This window comes from Engystomops pustulosus, chromosome 1, assembly GCF_040894005.1.
Source record: "Engystomops pustulosus chromosome 1, aEngPut4.maternal, whole genome shotgun sequence".
Classification (NCBI taxonomy): domain Eukaryota; kingdom Metazoa; phylum Chordata; class Amphibia; order Anura; family Leptodactylidae; genus Engystomops; species Engystomops pustulosus.
The window spans coordinates 129,251,310-129,268,102 of NC_092411.1; the positions used below are offsets into that span (position 1 = coordinate 129,251,310).

General features: G+C 40.9%; 1 protein-coding gene across 13 annotated transcripts in view; it reads right to left on the minus strand.

The window, feature by feature from the left end:
* Positions 1-16,793, minus strand: part of ELAVL2 (ELAV like RNA binding protein 2) — a 155,583-nt gene that overhangs the window by 55,431 nt on the left and 83,359 nt on the right. For 8 of the 13 annotated variants that reach the window (XM_072153358.1, XM_072153332.1, XM_072153421.1 and 5 more), the window contains 2 exons: positions 8,030-8,120; positions 325-565 (listed from right to left, as the gene is read on the minus strand). In XM_072153358.1, coding sequence (XP_072009459.1) covers positions 325-565; positions 8,030-8,101 — 313 coding nt within the window. In that variant the 5' untranslated portion in view covers positions 8,102-8,120. Of the gene's footprint in view, positions 1-324; positions 566-8,029; positions 8,121-10,552; positions 10,673-16,793 lie in introns of those variants that run through there. The other 5 variants (XM_072153394.1, XM_072153365.1, XM_072153385.1 and 2 more) reach the window with 3 other exon arrangements.

A 16,793-nucleotide genomic window follows, 5' to 3' on the forward strand; every position in this document is an offset into this window, starting at 1 on the left:
AAAGAAAATGCAATAGGGAAGGACAAGTTTCAAAACAAATGTTTTAAACATTTTTAAACTTTTGTTGAGTCATGTGACCTAAATATAGCATTCCTTAAAATTTGCCTGAGGAGGTTAACTAGCGACTGACTGCATCCACTGAACAACCCCCACCAAAAAGGATTAAAATTAAATTGTTCCTGTGTCACATTTTGTAACACCAGTGCCCCTTTCTCCAAAACAGTTTTGGGGAATTAAAGACCCGATGTAATTAGAATGTGTGTGCTTAACAAAACAGCGATTCCAAATCCCTTGAAATGCTTGTGACTTGACAGTATAGCATACCTGTAATCTTGTCTCTGACTAGTTTACAGGATTCTATTTCTCCAATGCTTCCAAACAAGCTCTTTAATTCCTCCTGTGTCATGTTCTGTGGCAAGTAGTTGACTATTAGGTTTGTCTTGCTGTCCTCTGTATTGCTGGAGTCCACTGGTGATGAGCAGTTGTTTATGTTGTTTTGACAGTTGCCTGTGTTATTGCAAGTGGGACCATTGGACAGCTGTGTTTCCATGGCAGCAATTACCTGCTAACAAGACAGAATAGAGGAAAGGGGAGAAAAAAAAGCTGTCAGAACTAATCTTTTTTGTAAATACATCTGCAAAATTTTGGAAATGATATTGCACTCCTAACTGAGTTTTATGAAGTGTGCTGCAATGCTCCAGCATATTCACACTTTAAACATTGGCCACTATAGAAAATTCTTTGGCATCTGACTGGGAGGAGGTGGCTCAATATTTAAGGTATTGAAGTCTATGAGTGTACAGAAAAAGCTGAGAACATGTGTATAACTTTCCCTAAGGATCTGCTGTAAATACTACTGAGAATATCACTAATGTGCTGTTAATTCTTTCCATTACTTCTATATGCATTACAAATACAGTAATCCACAAAAATTAATTTTATAAGGTTTTATGTCTAAGAATCAAAACTAGTTAGAGTGTCTAAAATTCGCTTTAATCAATTATTGTTTATTTACTAAACCTTCTGTCTTCTATTTTAGTAGATATTGAAGATTAGGCATGTGCTGCAAACACAGCAAATGGACTCAATGGCAGCACTCTGACACGAAGTGGAACAATTCAATTAAGTTGCATTGGACCTTTTTTCTTGGGTTTTCTGGGTATAAACAAGATGGTTGCAGTATGTATCTACTATTTGGCATATTCCCCTTTCTCCAAAGAAATATGAAGTGAAATCTGTCTTCACTGAAACAGATCTAAGTTATGAATTTCAGCTGTAAGTGTAGCATGGATTTTTTTTTTAATATAATAACCTGAACTGTCCATTTACAAACATATTAAAACATTAAAAATCTCTTGAATTGGTGAATTGAATTGAAACTGGTGCTCTGCCGTTTATCCTGTAAACACAAGTCAACAAACTGGGTTTTATAGCTCTTGTGAGAACACTATAAAGATAATCTGAGGATGAAGGTACATAAATGCAGTAAACACACAACTGGAGACCCAACAGGTGTCTTTTCAAGAAATATTGTGAACAATGTGTCATTCAATAAATGTGCCCAAGTGAGGGTAATGCAGGAAGGAGTTTTCTATACAAAACTATATATTATGTATTATTGGATATTTGTATATATCATTATCGATATATCCATAATAATTAACGCTTGATCGCGACAACGCTCCAGCAGCCTAGAACAGTGTTTCCTGTGGCACTTCTAAACACAGGACAGAGGTAGGAGTCATCTATGGCTGTAGTGTAGCAGCCATATAGGTTAGGTGCAGGCTCAGCCACTAGTGAAGCTTATGGAAGCCTGAGCTGCAGCAAAGACTACTTCAAATGTGTAGCAGCACCATAGTTCTCAATTAATCAAGAGGGTTACGCTCAATCAAGTATTATTAACCTATCCTATAGATGGGCAATTCTTACTTTTGGACATGAAAAGCACTTTACAACAATATAGTTCCCTAAACCTCCCCATTGTATTCTGTTGACTCCAGTAATGCAAATGTAAGGTCACCTCCCTGCTCCAGCCATGTAAATCCAGGCAGAGAACAGCAAAGCTGAACCCTGAGATTGGCAGAGGGGAGAACTGGAGAGTACAAGGTCAATATGTTGAAGCATTCCCTGACTTGGGCAACAAATTTAAAGGCAATCTGTCAAAGCAATTTCGGACACTAAATCAGCTACAGGTCTTTATGGACCAGTGGTTTAGTGTCCCAAAATCAGTACAATCATTACGCACACACATTTATACTTGTCTAGAGAAGAGGTGCTCCCTGTAACTGCACGTTGCTGTGTGGTACATGCTGACATCACTAAATGAGTGGTTACTCTGCAGTTACTGAGAGCTGTAGATAGTACAAGTGATTGTATGCTTTCCATTGTTGACACAGATATAGAAGATGTAGTGTGCTTTGGGACCATTGGTCCATAAGGACACGGATGGTTCTGTGCCCCAAATTGCTGACAGGTTCCCTTTAAACTATTTAGGCCGCAAGAAAACCACAGACACAAAACACTAAACTTTACAGCATAATGACATTTTTACACAATAAACAATAAAATTCACCGAGCATTATTTTGTACCAGACAAATGGTCCCAGATTTATTTTTTTGCATAAAGACATACTTTTCTGTCACACAGATGTAAAATAAGGCTTTCAATGGTGACTGGTAAAGTACAACAATTTTGTGTGTGATTTAAAAGTACAGCTGGGTGGTTGGCTGTGAAAGCCTATTTCACTTCTAAGGGAAACTGAAGCATTATATGGTTCCTATGGGATCAATGTACAGGTATTAATTGATTGGAAGTCTGTCTATTCAAAGCCTGACCCAGTGCAAGCTTTAATGGATGCCTCAAGTGTCTTCCCACAGGTTAAAGTCCCCCCACCACCAAAAAAAATTTTTTTTTTAAAAAGTGACCAAATGTTTAACCTGGATGAATCTTCATGTGAATCCCTAATCAAAAAAATATTAAGCTCACCCTAATTAGGAGCTGCAATGCCATTATACAAAAGATTTTTCTTTTAAACTGCCATAAATGGTATTGGAAAACGTCAGTAGCTTCAATACACAAAAGGGAAATGTGTAAAATTTCTACCAGTCCCTTATAAAAAGGCAAAGCAAGATTTTGTTGGCTGACTTTAAAATACATATTATTTAAGTGAGATTACTTTTGCAAAATAAATAAAATATATTCTACACTTTGTAGAACAGAAAAATATAATGCCTTGACACAATAAAATAAAAATGAACAGTGTTTCATAAAATATAATTTTTGCCCAACCAGAGGTCGCATTAACGCCTCACCACGCGTCATAGACGCGTGATGAGGCGCCATTACCCCCCAAAATAATTGCCATGCGTAAAGTTACGCTTGGCAATTATTCCTTGCAGCGCGCAGGCTGAGCGGCTCGGCGCGCGCTGCAAAAGAGGTAAATGTCGCGCGATCACAGCGCGCGCCGGACCGCTCAGCGCGACACTTGACACAGTGATCTGTGTCAGCAGCGCTCCGGAGCGAGAGCGCAGGCCCCGCGATACCTGTGGACAGCGGGGCTGCTGCTCCCTGTCCTGCTCCATCTCTACCTGCCCGCAGATCCGGACGGGTGAGTGTGTGATTGTAGGTGTAGTGTTCTGTGTGTGCAGTGTAGTGTAATGTTCTGTGTGTGCAGTGTAGTGTAATGTTCTGTGTGTGCAGTGTAGTGTAATGTTCTGTGTGTGCAGTGTAGTGTAATGTTCTGTGTGTGCAGTGTAGTGTAATGTTCTGTGTGTGCAGTGTAGTGTAATGTTCTGTGTGTGCAGTGTAGTGTAATGTTCTGTGTGTGCAGTGTAGTGTAATGTTCTGTGTGTGCAGTGTAGTGTAATGTTCTGTGTGTGCAGTGTAGTGTAATGTTCTGTGTGTGCAGTGTAGTGTAATGTTCTGTGTGTGCAGTGTAGTGTAATGTTCTGTGTGTGCAGTGTAGTGTAATGTTCTGTGTGTGTAGTGTAATGTTCTGTGTGTGCAGTGTAGTGTAATGTTCTGTGTGTGCAGTGTAGTGTAATGTTCTGTGTGTGCAGTGTAGTGTAATGTTCTGTGTGTGCAGTGTAGTGTAGTGTTCTGTGTGTGCAGTGTAGTGTAGTGTTCTGTGTGTGCAGTGTAGTGTAGTGTTCTGTGTGTGCAGTGTAGTGTAGTGTTCTGTGTGTGCAGTGTAGTGTAGTGTTCTGTGTGTGCAGTGTAGTGTAGTGTTCTGTGTGTGCAGTGTAGTGTAGTGTTCTGTGTGTGCAGTGTAGTGTAATGTTCTGTGTGTGCAGTGTAGTGTAATGTTCTGTGTGTGCAGTGTAGTGTAATGTTCTGTGTGTGCAGTGTAGTGTAATGTTCTGTGTGTGCAGTGTAGTGTAGTGTTCTGTGTGTGCAGTGTAGTGTAGTGTTCTGTGTGTGCAGTGTAGTGTAGTGTTCTGTGTGTGCAGTGTAGTGTAGTGTTCTGTGTGTGCAGTGTAGTGTAGTGTTCTGTGTGTGCAGTGTAGTGTAGTGTTCTGTGTGTGCAGTGTAGTGTAATGTTCTGTGTGTGCAGTGTAGTGTAATGTTCTGTGTGTGCAGTGTAGTGTAATGTTCTGTGTGTGCAGTGTAGTGTAATGTTCTGTGTGTGCAGTGTAGTGTAATGTTCTGTGTGTGCAGTGTAGTGTAATGTTCTGTGTGTGCAGTGTAGTGTAATGTTCTGTGTGTGCAGTGTAGTGTAATGTTCTGTGTGATTGTAGGTGTAGTGTTCTGTGTGTGCAGTGTGAGTGTAATGTTCTGTGTGTGCAGTGTGAGTGTAATGTTCTGTGAGTGTAGTGTTCTGTGTGTGCTGTGTGCGCAGTGTGTGAGTGTAGTGTGTGCTGTGTGCGCAGTGTGTGTGTAGTGTGTGCTGTGTGCGCAGTGTGTGAGTGTAGTGTGTGCTGTGTGCGAGTGTAGTGTGTGCTGTGTGCGAGTGTAGTGTGTGCTGTGTGCGAGTGTAGTGTGTGCTGTGTGCGCAGTGTGTGAGTGTAGTGTGTGCTGTGTGCGAGTGTAGTGTGTGCTGTGTGCGCAGTGTGTGAGTGTAGTGTGTGCTGTGTGCGCAGTGTGTGAGTGTAGTGTGTGCTGTGTGCGAGTGTAGTGTGTGCTGTGTGCGAGTGTAGTGTGTGCTGTGTGCGAGTGTAGTGTGTGCTGTGTGCGCAGTGTGTGAGTGTAGTGTGTGCTGTGTGCGAGTGTAGTGTGTGCTGTGTGCGCAGTGTGTGAGTGTAGTGTGTGCTGTGTGCGCAGTGTGTGAGTGTAGTGTGTGCTGTGTGCGAGTGTAGTGTGTGCTGTGTGCGCAGTGTGTGAGTGCAGTGTGTGCTGTGTGCCCAGTGTGTGAGTGTAGTGTGTGCGCAGTGTGTGAGTGTAGTGTGTGCGCAGTGTGTGAGTGTAGTGTGTGCTGTGTGCGCAGTGTGTGAGTGTAGTGTGTAGTGTGTGCTGTGTGCGCAGTGTGTGAGTGTAGTGTGTGCTGTGTGCGCAGTGTGTGAGTGTAGTGTGTGCTGTGTGCGCAGTGTGTGTGTAGTGTGTGCTGTGTGCGCAGTGTGTGTGTAGTGTGTGCTGTGTGCGCAGTGTGTGTGTAGTGTGTGCTGTGTGCGCAGTGTGTGTGTAGTGTGTGCTGTGTGCGCAGTGTGTGTGTAGTGTGTGCTGTGTGCGCAGTGTGTGTGTAGTGTGCGCAGTGTGTGTGTGCTGTGTGCGCAGTGTGCTGTGTGCGCAGTGTGTGTGTGCTGTGTGTGCTGTGTGCGCAGTGTGTGAGTGCTGTGTGTGCTGTGTGCGCAGTGTGTGAGTGTAGTGTGTGCTGTGTGCACAATGTGTGAGTAGTGTGTGCTGTGTGCGCAGTGTGTGAGTGTAGTGTGTGCTGTGTGCGCAGTGTGTGAGTGTAGTGTGTGCTGTGTGCGCAGTGTGTGTGTAGTGTGTGCTGTGTGCGCAGTGTGTGTGTAGTGTGCGCAGTGTGTGTGCGCAGTGTGTGTGCGCAGTGTGTGTGTGCTGTGTGCGCAGTGTGTGTGTGCTGTGTGCGCAGTGTGTGTGTGCTGTGTGCGCAGTGTGTGTGTGCTGTGTGCGCAGTGTGTGTGTGCTGTGTGCGCAGTGTGTGTGTGCTGTGTGTGCTGTGTGCACAGTGTGTGAGTAGTGTGTGCTGTGTGCGCAGTGTGTGAGTGTAGTGTGTGCTGTGTGCGCAGTGTGTGAGTGTAGTGTGTGCTGTGTGCGCAGTGTGTGAGTGTAGTGTGTGCTGTGTGCACAGTGTGTGAGTGTAGTGTGTGCTGTGTGCGCAGTGTGTGAGTGTAGTGTGTGCTGTGTGCACAGTGTGTGAGTAGTGTGTGAGTGTAGTGTGTGCTGTGTGCGCAGTGTGTGAGTGTAGTGTGTGCTGTGTGCGCAGTGTGCTACCGAAATTTTCATACTCCTCCTCGGGTAAAAATACTCCTCAAAAATGGTGAGAGGAGTATTTTTACCCTTCTGGAAAAATGTTAGCGCGACCTCTGTGCCCAACTGCACATTTATTTCCTTTCTCAGGTGGCAAAAATGAGATCTTAAGCCAACAGTCCAGCGAACAGCTGCACTAGGCTGGTTGTGCTGAAATAATAGCATTGCTCAGCTACAGGACCATCTGCTCTGAATAAAATGATACTCATGTTGAAGTTTTTCAAAGTACTGTACATTGTGTTGATGGCATCAACAAAACTGTTCTCACTACACAGGAAAAATAACATTTCTTCCAACTGTATGTGAGGTTTTGGGTAAGTGGTAGCCATTAAATATTCAAATGGTCCTTGAGCCCATACCAAAACATGTTCAATGCAAAAATAACTAGGAGCCCAACAATTGAAAAATTCCTAGCACACACCTCACAGCAATTGGTAGCATATTTTTAAATGTAATTTCAGCATTCATAGCATTTTGATAAGAAAAAGTTAAAAGCAATGCCTCCGTTATCCAGCCTGCAAAGCTTAGATCTCCTCACATATAACCTAAACACAGGTCCTTGAAGGTGCCGTATTCTGCATCATAAGCATTCTTTTCTTGAAAAGGGCTATGGCGTGAATTCATATAAATCTTTAGTCTTCTATATAAATTAGAATTTTGGTGCACTATGGGTGTGGGCAGAGCCCTGGTGCACCCTCTAGGCTAGTTTCACACGTTTAGTGCCTCCAACTCAACCTTAAAGGGAGCCTGTCCTTAGGTTTGGGGCACTTAAGACGCCATAGTATGCTCTTCTGCAGTTAGCGTTTAGGGACCCAAACCTTTTACCTCATCTACGTCAGTCACCATGTTCCTGAAGTTCCAGTGACTTGAGTCCACTTTGGACCACAATGCACATGCTGCTGAGGTCCAGAGCACGCAAATGAGAAAATCGAGGTACACACTTACATCAGTGCTTATGATTGTTTAGTTTATATTTGGTGCTAAAAATATAGCGTTTTTGCCACCACTATCAGCTACATTGACATAACAAGCAAGAAATTTTTCCCCCAAAGCTCAGCATCCATAATACCTATTCTGCTATGATCAAATCAAGGGTAATCAAGTGTTGGACAGTATTTACCAGGGAATCCAGGACTAAAAGGGTTTTATGTGCTAACCGGAAAATCTATTAAAGCAACTTTGAATATTGCAGCCAATCCCTGGCATAAGTGGTCACACGTGTAAGGACAGTGGCTTCTGAAGCCAGTCACAGGAGCCTCACCATTTCCGGCCAGGCCAAAACTGATAGAATGGGGATAGCTGAAGGAATGTACTTACTACGTTTTTTCTTTTGAAAACGGAAGCCATTTTTCATGCAATCAGAATGCTGTGAAATGCAACATAAGTTGTGCCCATAAACTAAGTATCCAATCAAATGCTGTGAGGAGGCATATTTCATCTCAAATACATCCTTCTGTCTATTCAAAGTTGTTGTGGAATTACAAATGGTTGGAGAAATTTTCTTAATGCTGCATTAAATTGAATAAAGCAAAATTTTAGGTTTTGGTATGGCCTCATTTCACTATTAAAAGCCTACAGAAAATGAATGAAAATCCCACAGACCCCAGTCCAAGGCTCTGCTGCCCACGAACCACTTCTAAGCAGAGAAGCCACATCACACAGTCTGACTGCCATGTTAGTTTGGAGCTGCCGTCTGCAATATGGACACAAAAAGTACTGCATGTTAGATAAGCAAGAAAATGAAAATATAGCATAACAATCATCCTAGCCAAGCAGTTTCTAAATAAGCAACACTGGCACATAGAAGTACTGGAATAGAATAGCTCTTTGGGAGCTCTGTATATTGAATATTTAGGTTACCCAAAGGATACACACATGAAAAATTATTTATATGCAATTCTAAAACTGGGCAACAGCGTGCAGTGGCAAGTCCATGGTGCACCAAAAAGCTTACATATAAACTTTTCATTCATACGTGACTAAGGACACATCCGCCATTTAAAGTGGTACACATAATAAACTGAGCAGCACTATAATCATATGGGCAAACATAATAATGGGTAACAGCAGGGTACTCACTCAACATTTAACCCCTTAAAGACGCAGCTATTTTGTAGCTTAAGGCTCAGCACGATTTGTTTGGATTCTGACTTGTGTCACTTTATATGGTTGTATCTTTTGAACACTGTTACTTATCAAAGCGATTCTGAGATATTTTTTTCCTCACATATTGTACTTCATTTTAGTGGTAAATTTTGGCTGATAAGTTTTGCATTTATTTACAAAAAAGAAAAATGATGATTTTTTGAAAAATTTGCCATTTTCGAACTTCAAAATTATTGCGTTTTCAGGCAGATAAATTTACCACCTAAATAAATTGTTGAATAACATTTCCCATATGTCTACTTTACATTTTCATAATTTTTGAAATGTCTGGATAATTTATTTTGATGTTGCCGGCTTACAAATAGATTATCGATTTTCCATATTTTCAGAATTGACTATTTTGGGGATGAATCCCGTTTTGAATGAAATTTTACATATTTAGCATCAAAAACCCCCTATGTATCAACCCGTTTTCAAATCTGCTCCCCTCAAGCTATCAGACACAGCTTTTAGGAAGATTGGTAACCCCTTGAGATCTTCATAGTAATGAAATCAAAATGGTGAAATTTAGAATGGTCAAATTGTGTCGTTTATTTAGCCCTAAAATTTACACTTTCCAAAAGATAAAAAGAGAAAACTCATCTTACAATTTGTTCTGCAATTTCTCCCGAGTACAGAGACCTCCGACATGTGGCCGTTACTTTATGGGCGCACAGCGAGGCGCAGAATGGAAGAAGTGCCCTGCGGCTGCCAGGATTTTAGTTTCCTTATTGGCCCCTTTTTGTAGGCTATAAAATTTTCGCTTTTTCGTTATTGGACGGCATTTTTTTTGCGGGATAAGATGCTTTTTCCAGTGTTACCATTTTGGGGTTGGTATCCCCTATTGTTGAAAATTTATAACTTTTTTTTTGAGGGCAGGAGTAAAAAATAATTCTATACTGGATTTTTTCCTTTTTTGTGTTCACCGTTTAGCCTAATAATCATGTTATCTTTAATCTATGCGTTGATACGATTACTGGGATACCAGACATGAATATTTTTTCATACGTTTTACTAAATTTGCCAAATAAAACCCTAATGTGGGAAAAATCTATCATTTTTGCATTGCCGTGTTCCAAGTGGCATAACATTTTTACCTTTTTGGCTACGGAGCTGGTTGATGGCTTGTTTTTTGCGGGAGATGTTGTACTTTGCAACTGTATCATCTGGAGTACATATGTTTTTTTAACACTTTTTATTGCATTTTTTGTGGGATTCAATAGGTAAAATATATATTTTTTTTAACTGCGTTCATCGTGCGGGTTCAGTTATTTAGCTTTATTCTACGGGTTATGGGGCTTATGGGCATTTTTAGTGATTTATTACTATTTTTTTATTCAAATTATTTTTTTTGTACTTTTTGACCATTTCCATCATGGGACATGAACAAGCAATCATCTGATTGCTTGTTCATGATAATACTCTGCAATACTGATGTATTGCAGGGTATTGGCAGTGTCCGCCTATGCACATGCATAGGCCAACACTGTGCCTGAAACATGACATCACAGACGCCATCTTTCAGGACCCCAGTGATGCCACAGCAACGATCGGCGCCCCCGAAAAAGTTTCGTGGGGGAAAGACCCCCCCAAAGGCATGTTAGATGCCGCGGTCGCGCTCACCGCAGCATTTAACGGGTTAAGCAGCGGCGATCGAAGCCCACGCCGATCGCGGGTGTTACACTGGGGTGCCAGCTATACGTTACAGACGGCACCCTGTGTTTCCCGATGCCGGTTCGGCTCAGATCTTGAGCTGAACTGGCATCGGCTCAGCGTCCGATAAATAACACTGCCTCATGTTTGAAGTTTATGCAACATGAAACCTAGAGGTCTGAAAGTAAATACCACTGCGCAAAAATAGTCAGAGATATTAAAGAGTGAAATTAGTTCAATGTGTGCACATTTTCCATTCTCTCATTCATGCAGCAGTGTCACAGTTTTAGGCAGTCTTAATGCTGCTGGGAGAATGACTTTGCTCACATGGCTCACTGTAGACAGTAAGATTGCGTCTTGGAAGGTGGCATTCAGCAAGACTGTGGAGTCCGTAAATCACACTTCTGACTTCAACTCTGACTCATCCACCATAATGCTAAAGACTGCACAGAATGCAGGCATTCCTTCCCAGTGGCTAATTCTTCTGATCTGAGACAGAAAAGCTTCACTATTGAGCATGTACATAAAGTGCAGCAAACATTCATCTCAACTAAAAGCCTAAAAAAGAGGAATAATAACCAATATATACAGGCGCCACACAGCCCGTTAAACCCCATTGAGGCCCACAACCTGCTGACAGTCACAGTCCAAGGAGTACAGCTTAGTCCTTGCTGAACCTGGGTCCTCTGCTGCCACTTGCTCTGTGTCCTGACTGTTAGTATACACCAGGGCAGGACCAAGAGCAGAACTGTCAAGTACTTGTCAACAGTACTGTACCACTCCTGGGTGCTCTACCTTTCTTGGTGCAGCTCTGCTCTAGGTCCTACTGCTGAGAAGGAGCTGCTGTGTGCTGCAGGGAGCAGATGAGGGGCAAGAAAAGGAGTGTCTGCTCTGGGGTTCTTTAGCATTAGTTTGCATTTGGTTTTTGTTTGCTGGGATGGTATTTATTGCTGTACTTACAAGAAATATTACAAAGTCCTTTGTACTACTGATTTATGCTAGATAAAAAAATGAAAAAAATATAAAAATAATCAGTGACCAATTAAATTTCAATACTTTGCTTGAAGATCAAAGGAATATAATTTGCAGTATGTACGGTGCATACAGCTTTGTGCCTTTTACGTTAATGGGGTTGTCCAGTTTTAAATATAAGGCCCCTCTCCAGTCGCCATTCGCCACTGCCATTCTCTGTTTGTATACAGAGGCTGAGTAGTGATGCTGTGCAGATAGCAATGCACCAGGTGGAAAAGATGTACTTGAATGCAAAGCCAACCAACACCATTACATTATCATGCTACAAAGTAAATACTGATGTGTCTTAGAACAAAACGGTAAAGACACCGTTTGTATGATTATGCTGGGGATGTAGATTATTCTGTAGGTAAGTGCAATTAAAGGGAACCTGTCACCAGGAGACCCATTTTTAGCACTCCCCCAGTCCCCACAGAGCATAGTACATACACTGCCAAAGTGTTTTTGTATAAAAATTAGGTTTTACAGAAAAAAAGATATGTTATATTGTACCTTTTATTAGCATCTGTTGTGTGACTAGGCAGTTGCCTTTTGGGAGGAGCTGGAAAGGAGCAGTTCCCCCCCACCCTTGGGAAACATGTGACCTTTTCAAATATATGAATAACTCCCCACACTCGGGATTGGCTGCAGAGGAGCAGGGGGCGTTGCTAAGCCAAGTGATGGGTGTTTTCATATATTTGAAAAGGTCACATGGAGAAGCTGTTCCCCAAGGGTGGGGGTGGGGGACTGCTCCTTTCCAGACCCTCCCTTTTGGCAACTGCCTAGTCACACAGCAGATGCTAATGAAAGTTACAATATAACTTTTTTTCTGTAAAACCAATTTTTTATACAAAAACACTTTGGCAGTGTATGTACTATGCTCTGTGGGGACTGGGGGAGTGCTAAAAATGGGTCTCCTGGTGACAGGTTCCCTTTAAGGAGACACCAAACATGTAAGGGTTTTTCTTAAGTTTTATTCAGCAAATATACACCTTATATGCCATATTCTGGAAGTCATGACCACCACTTGTTTTTTTAGAGATAAGAACCTTTTAAATGGCACATTTGACTTTTTAATTTTTTTTATTACAATTTTTGGGAGGTGCAAAAAAATAAAATTTAAACATTTTGGAATAGTATATTTCTGCCCTTCTGTATGGGTATAATTTAATGTCCTCTTAGCCAAGGTCGCTCCATACGTGACAATACCCATTTGGTGGGCTTTTATTTTTAACCAACTATTTAGTTAATACAGGCAGTCCCCGAGTTACATACAAGATAGGGTCTATAGGTTTGTTCTTAAGTTGAATTTGTATGCAAGTCGGAACTGTATATTTTATCATTGTAATCCCAGCCAGAATTTTTTTTGGTCTCTGTGACAATTGGATTTTAAAAATGTTGTGTTGTCATAAGAATCAGGATTAGCACTAAAGCTTCATTACAGACACCTGTGATAACTGTTGTAGCTGATTATTGTAGCCTAGGACTAAAGTACAGTAAATTACCAATATCCAGTGGTCCATCTGTAACTAGGGGTCGTATGCAAGTCGAGTGTTCTTAAGTAGGGGACCGCCTGTAACTGGGTTTTTTTATTTTTAGTATTCCTTAATTAAAACAAACTTTTTTCACTGTCCCACAAGAGGACTAACTTGGGATACCATGATCCCTGTTACAATACATTGCTATGAAGCAATGTTTTAGCCCATCTATTACAATGTACGATTTGCACATTGTAATAGACGATGTGGAAAATTCCCATATACAGCCATACTGTAGTATGGCAATATATGGTGGAATCAGACATCTTAGGGGGTCAGAAAAATAGTAAAAAAGGGTTTTTTTTAATTTCTTAACCCCTAAAAGTTCAAATTGCCCCCCTTATCCAGAGAATGGATATAAAAAGTTTAAGTTAAATCAAACATGTAAGGTATCACGTTGAACCCCAAATGTCTGAAACGTCGCTTTTTCTGGATAATGCAAAAAAAAAATTTATCAAAAAGGGGTAATACGGTTGTACAGTCCTCAAAATGGTAGCACAGAAAACGTCAACTCATCTCGCTAAAAATGACACCCTACACAGCTCCGTACACCGAAGTATAAATAAAGTTATTAACGTCAGAAAATGGCGACAAAATTAACAGGTCAAGTTATGGAATAAAAATACCATCACAGCAAAGTGCAATTTGTTGAACATAAATAAGCCCTCAAACAGCTCTGTCACACTTAACATAAGCATTTACGGCAGCGAGTGTTCTATATTATTTTGGTATATTTCGTTACTCCTCGTTAAAGACAGATCTAAAAAGGTTAACTTACAACATGCATGAGAGGACTTAAGATATAGGCTTTTTACACTAATACATTGCTATGAAAGGAAAATCTACCATCAAAATCAAGTATAATAAACCAGCGACACTAAGGCTCATTCCTCAATAATGGATGTTATGCCCAGGCTAGGATCCAGGCTTATCATACATTCGGCTGGAGAGCTGGAAGGGTGAGCAATGGGAGCGTGCTGCTGTACGCACTTCTAAAGATAAACCACTAACTTTTTTCTCGGAAAGGCTAAGTGACAGGCATGTCGTGCATTACAACTAGCATACAGCTGCCATATACCGTCGTCTGAATGGAGTCTTACTCAAAGGTCCAGGTACTGGGCTCTTATATGTGTTATGCACTAGAGAGGATCATGATGTTTCTGCTTAGAGAGTCCCCGCCCACACCCTAAGATTTTGCACTGACCAGCTTAGGCAGTGATAGGAGCTAAAACAGCAATAACACTGAGTAAAACTAAAGCAAGGGGTTAAAAATTATTTTTGTGTAATCACTAGGGGATTGAAATTTGAACATTTTCTTTCATGGGCAAACCCCTTTAACTTTATTGTGACAGATGGTCAACGGTGCCTTAATGTTTAGGTCAATTTTTGAAGTTCTGCTATACACTTTAAATGACATATCTCTGGAAATCTTTACCTATCATAAAAATATTAACTTTTTTACATGACATGTGAGACTAACTTCATAGGATAGCTTTATTAACCCCTTGCGAAGCGTAATGTATTACTATGTCATGTGTCGCCGCGGGTGTTTGAAGAGCGCTCACATCCTTTCTGCAAATTGTCACAGTTGACTGTCCTGTTGTAATAGTCGGGGATATTAATTCATATTTCTTGCATCTCTGCAAGAAAAAAGGAGGTCCTTTGACCTAAATTTAAAACTTAACTTTTAATAATCTTGAGATTAGAACTGAATAGTATTTTTAATTTTTCAATTCAGGAATTGTGTGCTAGTAACGTGTGCAAGTTGAATTAAAAACTTAATGTGGTGGGAGTAGGTACTGTCTTTAGTAGGGTTCGGGATGGGGGAGTGGGTTTATGGTATTGGCTGGAGTGGGTATATTTCACTACCCTGTTGTCGTGCGGTTGTAAGGTAGCCGCTCTTCAGTTAGCCACCCAGCCAGCCAAAATTCCCTAGAGTCTCCCTCCTAGTGAATTGCCTAGCTGTAGTGTGTCGCTGCAGATCGACACAGTACTAAACTAGCTTTGTCCCACTTCGTATCACCACTTCTAAAACTGTGAGTATAAACGCTCAGACAGCCCCCCCCGACATGTTTCGCCATGATTATGGCGTCCTCAGGGGGTATCGGGGCTGAACTGAGTTCCAGCCAATACCATAAACCCACTCCCCCATCCCGAACCCTACTAAAGACAGTACCTACTCCCACCACATTAAGTTTTTAATTCAACTTGCACACGTTACTAGCACACAATTCCTGAATTGAAAAATTAAAAATACTATTCAGTTCTAATCTCAAGATTATTAAAAGTTAAGTTTTAAATTTAGGTCAAAGGACCTCCTTTTTTCTTGCAGAGATGCAAGAAATATGAATTAACTCCTCTAAACATCGGTCCCGACCATCCTAATAAATATTGTCAGGTCTGCCTCTCATTTTCTGTAATTGCTATATAGTCGGGGATATTAACGCACGCTTAGATAATTTCTTGGATAAAATTAACCATTACTTTTGTAGCCCCTCAAGGTCTCATGGGTCGATTAACTTTTGTGGTAATTGCGGCTTTAAAGGACATTATCACCAGATCAAGGATTGTAAACCAAACATACAGACACACTGGCATGTGCCCCCTCTGGCAGGATCTGCTGCTCTTTTCGCATCGTATGCCCTTGTTTTTAATTTAAAAAAGCTTTAAAAAATATGCAAATGAGCCTGGGGGCTCCAGGTTCCATTAACTCCTAGGGAGCTTGGGGCCCCTACGGCACATTTGCATAATATTAAAAGCCTTTAAAAAAAAAAAAAAAAAAAGGTGTAAGAAGCTCAAAGAACAGCAGATCCTGCCAGAGGGGGAACATATTGATATACAGGCAGTCCCCGGGTTACGTACAAGATAGGGTCCGGAGGTTTGTTCTTAAGTTAAATTTGTATGTAAGTCGAAACTGTATATTTTATAATTGTAGATCAAGACAAAAACATTTTTTGCCCCAGTGACAATTGGAGTTTAAACATTTTTTGCTGTAATGGGACCAAGGATTATCAATAAAGCTTCATTACAGACAACTTACAGCTGATTATTGCAATCTGGGACTATAGTAAAGCATTCAGAGAGCTTCAAAGGTCAGAGGGGTCTGTCTGTAACTATGGGTTGTCTAAATCGGGTGTCCTAAAATAGGGGACCGTCTGTATTTTGTATATCGACAAAAATATTTTTTTCCTGCTGCAGCCGGACTCACTCTACATCGTCAATGATAGATTTGCGTTTACCCCACAATCGTTTTTTAGGTTATATTTAAAAATATCAAATAGGATGCAATTCCATATTCTGCCTGTCTCAATTCTCAACCCCACAGATAATAGGTCAATCCAATGCAGTATAAAGTATTAGAGGTGGTCACTCTACATAGAGAACCTAGTGTTAAATAAAGGATTTCAGGGTTCGCCATAAAGCTCCTTACTTATCCACCAATGGTTGGAGATATTTAGAGAAAACTGGCACTAAAAGTAACTGACTGCTGTTCCGTAGTGAATTAGTAAACGTGTACCAGTAGGTCTCAACACCTATTGTAGGATGGAAAATAGTGCCCAAAAGTCAAAACCAACACTCACAATTTTGAATTACCTAAAAATGTTAATTAAAAAGTTGGCAAAATGGTACTACTGAATGTAAGCTTGTCCCGAAAAAAAATTCGGCTCACACAAAAAATTGCGTGTGCGTCACGTTCTTGTGGGCTCAGTTTTTACGACTTTCACTCTGCGCTCCAAATAACACCTCTACTTTATACTTTGGTTCGGTACAATCGCGGTGATACCGAATTTATATATGTTTTATTGTGTTTTAATACATTTTCAAAAATTAAACGAATGCGTACAAAAATAAAATGTTGCCATCTTCTGAAGCTAATAACTTTCATACTTTGGTGCATGGAGCTGGGGGAGGTGTCATTTTTTGCGAAACGAGCCGACGTTTTCATTGCTATCATTTTGAGGACTGTTAGACATTTAGATTATTTTTATTACATTTTTTATGTCATGTAAAAAGGTGTA